This window comes from Elaeis guineensis, chromosome 4, assembly GCF_000442705.2.
Source record: "Elaeis guineensis isolate ETL-2024a chromosome 4, EG11, whole genome shotgun sequence".
Lineage (NCBI taxonomy): Eukaryota > Viridiplantae > Streptophyta > Magnoliopsida > Arecales > Arecaceae > Elaeis > Elaeis guineensis.
The window spans coordinates 90327645-90335873 of NC_025996.2; the positions used below are offsets into that span (position 1 = coordinate 90327645).

General features: G+C 37.2%; 1 protein-coding gene across 1 annotated transcript; it reads right to left on the bottom strand.

The window, feature by feature from the left end:
• Positions 1-3435, bottom strand: LOC140857551 (uncharacterized). Its single transcript, XM_073256693.1, has 5 exons — positions 3296-3435; positions 2490-2607; positions 776-846; positions 602-688; positions 1-517 (listed from the first exon to the last, which is right to left on the bottom strand). The coding sequence occupies exons 2-5, from the start codon at positions 2587-2589 to the stop codon at positions 269-271; spliced, it is 507 nt and encodes a 168-aa protein (XP_073112794.1). The 5' UTR covers positions 2590-2607; positions 3296-3435; the 3' UTR covers positions 1-268.
• Between the last annotated feature and the right edge of the window lie 4794 nt (positions 3436-8229).

An 8229-nucleotide genomic window follows, 5' to 3' on the forward strand; every position in this document is an offset into this window, starting at 1 on the left:
TGGATGAAATGATGTATTTCTATATTTATCTATATTGCATACTCTGCGGTAAGCGCCATGACATTTAAGTGAAACTTTTGAGATAGATTCTTAGACTAATATCATCTCAAGTAACTTTAATGCTAAAGAATACTACCCTTTTTTACTCAAAAACATTAAACGAGGAAAACTCGAGTCTTGTGAGATGTTCCTCAGCAGTAAGCGTCAATACATACCAAAATTTCATATAAAGCAGTCCAAAGAAAGGCAACCAAAAAAAAGGGAGCACTTAACGGCCTCTTCTCCTTTTTCCCTTACCCTTTTTCTTCCCTTTCCCTTTCTTCTTTCCTTTACCAACCTTGATGTGCGATCTATCACCACCTTTTGGTGGACTCGGCGCCAACAGATGATTCACATTAAGCACACCTTTCCTGAAATAGCCTTCACTTGCCTTCAACACTCTGTCTTCAGGTTTTAGCTTCTGTGGTTTATTATTGCTTTTTGCAGCATTCTTGGCAAATCGACCAAGAACCAACCCCTAAATTTAGCACACCATAAACTTTGAGACATCAGCACGGTAAAGATGGCATGAAATAGTCAAATAACTACCATGAAACATTACCTCTTCTATTTTCTTTTGTTCTCTTCGCTTTTGATTTTTCATTGCTGGTTTTGCCACACTAAGTGGCGTTCTATGCTTCTTAGGAGGCTGGTTAGAGGATAATGCATGAAGTTACAGAAATGTTGGAGAAATTGCTGATATCAGGGATTGCCAAAGGTCTGAAAGGATTCTTACCTTCCCACCCAAAGCAACAACATTCTGGTTCTCCAACTTTTTCCTCTCCTTCCAGGACATATTAGAGGCACCTTAGTGAAATAGAAAGAGTGTAGGTGAGAGGGTAAGATGTGCTGGAATGTATTTCTTACTACTTTTAAATATAATGAAGTTTAAAGAAAGACAACTTGCAAATGAAAATGCCAAATACAAAAATATGCAGTGATGTATCATCTGCTAGGGTCATCTGTTGTTGATGAAAATGCTCTCTCTCTCTCTCTCTCTGCGTGTGCACAAGCGTTTTTTTCTTTCTGATTCATTAAGTGTCTCAAATGTTTTTGCAACAAGAATTAGTCGGTCTTGGCCACGGTAACAATTTCTCTAAACCAAAAGAATATTACCTAATGGTGATTGCTAGCCATCAACGAAAAGAAAAGATTATTAGATACCATCGAACAAAAAGTGCCCCATATCTTATTAAATAATTAAGTAGGAAAATAGATCACCAAAGCCAATAATTGAAAATAGTAAATTAGACAAGAAATAATGTTGTATAGTCCAAAACATGAGTTACAATGCATAAATTAGTGCTAACCAAAGGGACTAAGTTCCAGGTCTAGTAAAAACTAAACATGTTAAAGATTAAACCAAACCATTGGAGATACAAGCATATACAGTTTCAAAACCAACACTAGATCTCCATCCTCATGGAATTCGAACTTGCCTGACCAAGGGCATGATGCTGCCTCTGATTATCCAAAGGAGCTTTCTATGAAGCACTTATACAGAAATGCTTTTACAAGAACTATTTTGTTAGTGTTGGAGTCAAGTTTGGCCATCAAAATCCAACTTCGTGGAGATGTAGGTCTAGATTGAGGACTCCAACATGGCCCACAAAATTCGTATGGGTTTGGATATGGTCCAGAATAAGTCGATTAAATCTGAGTTAACCTAGTCTACCTGCATCCCCAATATATTTGTTTTTGATCAAAGAAAATCATTACTATAAGAGTGGAAATAAAAGAATATTCCTTATATAAGAAAAGCAAAAAGCAGATTTTCCTAGGAAAAGCCTTTTGGCTTCTGACATTTTAAGCATTACCAAACACCATATTTCTATTTCCTTTTTCTAAAAGTGCTTTGTTGATTTGAAAGGTGGAAATGTGCATTCCCTAACAATACTAATAGTATTAATGCCACACAAACTAGCTGACTTTCATGACTCCGGTAACATCTGCAAGACTAATTAGAAAGCTAGAGAAGATTTAAGAAGTTGCAGGAGAAAAAATCTCAACAGCACACCACAATAAAATCATAATTACTTCAGACCTTTATTTATTTTGGAATCAGCAAACAACACATGATTCTTCTGATCCAGCACCTAGAATATGGCCTTTACACTATCAATTGTTTGAAATATTTAACATCCCCCTGAACTAAATAAGGTAATTTCTCTGAATTACTAACCATTACCAATCCAGACAGATTTTTTTTTCACTCCCTTGATCTAGTGCAGTATAAAAAAAAAGAACACCTAATGGTCATACAAGGTAAAGCAATAAGCATTACTGCACACATTGATGTACTGGATACATGAATTGGTCTACTCAGCAAAAATGGTATATGATAAAAATCACATGTAACAGATAAAGGATATCTCAAGCATCAAGTATAGGAAGAGGCAAGATCAATGGAAATATTAACTTTTTACGCAATGGAAATTATAGATTTTTACCCAAGTATTCTATATCCTTTAATACTTTTGATATATCCATTTCCTCATTCTCACTCTCCAGATGATTAGAAGATTCTCTAGCCACCGGCTTCTGATACATATCTGCAATGTTTGATGACTGCAGAATGAAACAAATAAAGACAATTTGATTAAACAACAGCAGCTATCAGCCATTCAGATTTACCAGAATGGGAATGAAAAACATGATCAGCAAGAATTAAAAGATCAAAACTATTTATCTAAGGCAAGCATGGCAGATGCACAAAAATGAAAAATGAGCAGCGCAAAATTACAACAACAAAGTGAAAAATGCATACACTTCAATGTTATAAGAATCCAGAAAGGCAAGATACATGAAAGATATGAAAGGATGTCTTTTTTGAGAATAATGGAGCGCCACCAACTTTAGAGATATGATGGAAGAATCACCCAGGTCAAATACATGGTGAAACACCTCCTGGAGTTTGAACTTCGAACCTCCTCCAAATGGAGGTGAAATTGCTGAATTATTGCCCAGTTTGCAAAAGATATAAAGGCGTCGACAACTGAGAGTAGTACCCGTATAAGCTTCTAGGATGACCATTATAAGCTACAAGACCTAACCATCAAGTTATAACATATTTGGTTGTAAACATCATGGATTTGGACTGCACCATTGCAGTATTAACTAGTAGTACGATGATGACATACAGCAACACAATGGTTCATTACGTTCATCAGGTTCCACCAAGGCCAAATTTGTGAAATCATGGTAAATGATACTAAGCAAAGATCAGTCTAATTCAGAAGCAATGAAGAATATTTACTTCAACTTTCCAAGTGTGACATAGGATGTTTCAGCTGAGACCAGTGCCTAGAAGCAGTAGGCAGATATGTGTGATCAATTTACTTGTATGCACCAAAACACTTGAATTACTTAGAGCTCGATATTCATGTCTGCACCAACCCCCCACCCCCTCCCTCCCGCGCAAAATGAAACATGCGTGGCTGTGCCTGCGTCATTGCATATACACAAAGATCAAAGTATTTGTCAAGATGTAAACAGCATAACAGCTCGAAAGAAACATCTTGGGTAGTTTAAAAGACCAGAATCCTTAGAGCATTAGAAAATTGCAGATTGTCAAAATTGTCATTGATTGAGATCTGCCTTTGATATTTAGAACTTTCATAATGCTGGAAACTAATTTAATTAGTAGCTTCTTTGATTTTATGGCCCTCCACGAGTTTATATAGTAAAAATGGAGATAAATTGCTCTCTCTAGTTTGGACGGCTGGATGATGTGATGATGTTAGGTGTCTTTGGCATCATTTTCATTTCTCCTATTTCCTGAAACAACTCAACTCAACTAATCCTTAATCCCAGCTAGCTGGGTTGGCTATATGAACTTTCTCCCCCATTCCACTCTGTTAAGAGCCACACTTTCTAAAAGATGCAACAATATCAAGTCCTTCCTTGCTACTTCATCCCATGCGATTTTCAGCAAAACACTGTCCCTCTTTCCTTCTCAATGTATCAAATCACTCCTTCGTACTGGTGCATGTTAGATGTGTGCCCTAGATGCCAGATCGGCTGACACATTCCTATACAGATCTAAGGGCAAATTTGTAATTTTGACTATAAATGAATAAAAGAATTATTCTTCTATCACATTGTGTACATTGTGTCTGTGATACATCCTTTGAGTTAGTAGGAATGTAAATTCATATTTTCAAGAGTTGAAAATTTAAGGCATGAATTTACATAACTAACTCATAAACAGCTCCTGACCATAGGATCATCACAAGGATGGTGATCGATCCGAAAGGTTGGTGTACGATCGCTTCCTTAGGGTAGATGTGTCTTGAGTCTACGGTGTGGAGACACCGGAGCAAGAGTACAGATATTCATTGAGAACGAGAGTACTGAGCGTGACCACCTCGAGCAGTCGTAAGGAAGTCTACCTTCTCGTCAATGACTAGCTCGATGCTGCAGTTGTGTGTCTAGTTCTTTGACCTGAGGTGCATCGACAGTTCACCTTGAGTGTGTTATAGTTTGACTACACCATAACTCGATTTTCTAGCCATTCGGAACCCTGAGGTGTATGTTGGCTGTAGCATATTCATTGTAGGAACTAGGTCGCACCAAGATGGGATCTATCAACCTCGGTAGATGAGAGTAGTCCTATGATGATCGAAAGATCGAGTCCTTAAATCCATGGCCATGGCAGAGTGAAATAATGGAAAAAGAATTTTCCATTGGAGTTTCACATCGGACTCGATCGATTGATTAATTCATATGACTGATGTTGGATTTGACGAGTTCACCTTAACCCTAATTCAGTCGAGACTCATGATAGAGGAACTCAATCACACAAGTAGCTGCACCGAGAGGTTCATCTTCAGTTCTGATGGATTGCCACCATATACTGCTACGTGTCACTGGTGGATTTTGGGAGCAATTAGAATGATATTGATGATCGATCATTCTAATTGTCTGAATCAGAAGAGTTCTGGTCCATCAAAAAGAGTTTCGATGATGTCGATGATGAGATCACGACATGTCTCATTACCATACGGAATTGAACCTAACTGAGTCACACAAACAAAGGTTAGGGTCTGGATGTCATCAATTGGACTAACCCAATTGATTTGGATAAGATCCAATTAGGTTCAAGAAAATCGTGCTAGCAATCGATTGAGCCTAACTTTCTCCTCGTGTAATTTTTTGTCTCTACTGAGCCAAATGTGATTTGACTCATCCTAAGAACCTTAGGAAGGTTTCTTTCAGTATAAATGAAGATTGTTCAGCTCAGAAAAGGCTTGTCTTAATTCATGAGATGAATTTAAGACAACACCTGCTAATTCCTAGCACCTGCCAATTTTATTTTAGGATATCTGTCAAAAGTTGACATATGACTCTTAAACTGAAGAGGACTCATTGGAGGATTTTTGTAGAGTGTCTACATGCCAAAATCCAATTGAATTGGATGCCATAATCAGATTATGGCATGAGCCCAATTGGATTTAAGTGGGCGCCCCAAATGGATAAGAACCAAAGAGTCCTGATAAACTTGGACTCTTTGACGCCACCTTGATTGAGCTTATCCATTGTTGGCGCCAACTTAGAAGAGAAATGGGGGTTCTTATCTGATGTGATCAGATGACATCATTCCACCAATCAGAATTTTTTCAAAATTTATTAAAATTTTTTGATTGGTTGAATGATGTGGCACTGCACAGCATACAGGGTCTATATAAACCCTGTTGAGCCTAGGGTTTCACGGAAGAAATTGTTTTATGCACAAAACCCAATAGCTGCCGCCCCCTACCCTCTTCTCCACGTCCTCCCTGCTCTCCTTCCTCCCCTCTTCACATCCAAAAAGTTGGACGTCCATCTGGCAGAGATCTAAGGCATGGTGATGTCGGGAACAGAAGACTGCAGGACATCTTCGACAGACTGCTGCTCCAACTTCAGAAGGAGTTCTGAAGCACTTCCTAATCAGATTTAGATCTGATTTTTGGAGTATAGATTTGCAAGGAGAAGACATTCCAGATCCTGCTCGAGTGGATACCGGTAGAGACCAGGCGCTTGCGTGGCTACATTAGAACCTCAGACTGTGCAGAGATCATTTACAGGATAATCAGATTACCCTTGAGGTATTTCTTCTTTTATCATAGTTTTAGATTTAATTTTAGATTTCAAATATCAGATAATAAAATTAGATCTAGAGAATTAGATCTGAAATATGTAGGATAAATTTTTTTTAAATTATTCCGCTCCATATTTGATGAAATCTGAAAGATCTTACGTGAAGAAAACGTTTCTCCTCCCTTTAAGTGGTATCAGTTGTTGACTCTATTTCAGATCTATTTTAGATCTAATTTTAATTTTAATTTATCTGATATTAAATATTTCAGATGTCACATCAGATGTGATAGGATCTGAAATCAAAATATTTAAAATTAAATGTAAGAAAATCTAACATGCATAAGATGCATGACTAGACTAGGATTAACTGAATCCATGAATAGTCTTAAGTTTTATATTTTAATGAGATTAAAATATAAATTAAATATAATTTATTTTTTATTTTTTTGATGTTATAATTGTTATAATCAGATCAGAAAATAAAAAATAAAATTTTAATTATTTCATAAAATTGATCTGTTGCATGCCTAGACTAATTGTAGAATTGTTCTAGTAACTTATCTAGAATAGTTTTTATTTTGAATAGTTCAATTTAAATTCTATTTTTCAGATATTACATGTGATGTATCAGATCTGAAAGCATGTTAATTAGATTGATTTTTGATACATGAGATGTATGCAAAGCATGTATTAGTTAGATCTTAAATTGTATATGTGATATGTTAATTTAGATCTAACTAGTTTTGTAGTTAAATTTATATTTCTGATTAAGGTGTTCCTCATGGCCGTCCGGTCATAAGAATAAAGTAGGGTTTTAAGACCCTCTCTTCTCATTCAATGGGGCGTTCATATGACGTGTAGGGGTGCCGCGCGTCTTATCCTTAATCAGAAATCAAAACTTACTTTTCTGCAAAACCCTAGATCCTGAAACCCAAAGATTTATTTTACATGCTTTGTTTATGAACCCAAACTTAATTAATGAATTAAGCTTATGAAATTCAATTAGGTCTAAAATTGAGAATTTCAGATCTAAGACATTTTCATAAAATTGGGTTCGGACTTAGGTAGCTCAACTAGGTCTAGCGGTTGATCAAACCGAATCAAGAGTTGGTTAGGTGGGATCATGAAAGCTAATAATTGACCAGCCTAATAGGATTAAGTCTGGATCAAGGTCGAATCACATTTAGATGTGACTCGATTAAGTTAAGACCTAATTTGGCTCAGTGGTTAGAGCCTGGATTGTAGGCTAACCCAATTAGTTCTGATTCGACAATTTGGTGTCTAAGGTAAGTTGGACAGATGCGACCGACTGGTTTTTAATTGGGAGCTACTCGACTCGAATGCGTTCTTGTCGAGTTAATGGCATATCCCTCCCACCGGTCTCACTTATCTGGCCATATGTGTCGACTCAGTTCTGATTAGAGGTGGCTAACAATTCAAGCTAACCCATGCCACTAGGTTAGTCATAATTGTTATGACTATGTCAAGTCAAGTTTAATGAGACCTAAATAAATCTTCCTAAGAAAATATTAAGTCTAGGTCTTCCACCATTGTGGATGTGCGGGTCCTTCCCGGGATTGATTGTTCTCGATTGGTTACAGTGGCTCAGTTGCATCGGGAAGACGCAACCATGTCCATTAGGCATTGGATGCTACGGATTAGAGGATGGGTTGGGCTCAATATTTCGGATACGGTGAGGGATCCAATCAGGAATCTAGTTCGTGCAAATGGTGGGTGTGACTTAACTAAGGATTGGAGCAATATCCCGGACACGGTGAGCTTCATGAATTAGAAACTAAGTTTTGGATGCACCATAATTAGAGAATCATTGGACAAGAGTTGTCCACTCATCGGTTGACCCATCACCAATAACTGTTAGGTGAGGTGGTCAGCAGTTGGTGAGACCGCACTACCCACTAAAAATCACTGATCACGGAGATTTTCACATCTCTACCAAGGGAGTGTAGGGATCTGAGAAAATAGTGGGAGCCTAATTTATTTAAAAATGAAAATCCTAAACAAATTGGTTGAGTCTGATTACAAAATCTAACTAGAAACTTTTGACTCTCTACAGAAAATATGTCTGCCTCAAACCCCCTGACCAAAATTCTA

Coding starts and splice junctions, on each gene's coding strand:
- LOC140857551 (XM_073256693.1), bottom strand. CDS start 2,589: ATGTATCAGAAGCCGGTGGCTAGAGAATCTTCTAATCATCTGGAGAGT. Junction 847..2,489: donor AAAGGATATAGAATACTTGG/GTAAAAATCTAT, acceptor TATTTCACTAAG/GTGCCTCTAATATGTCCTGG. Junction 518..601: donor AACAAAAGAAAATAGAAGAG/GTAATGTTTCAT, acceptor TGCTAAATTTAG/GGGTTGGTTCTTGGTCGATT.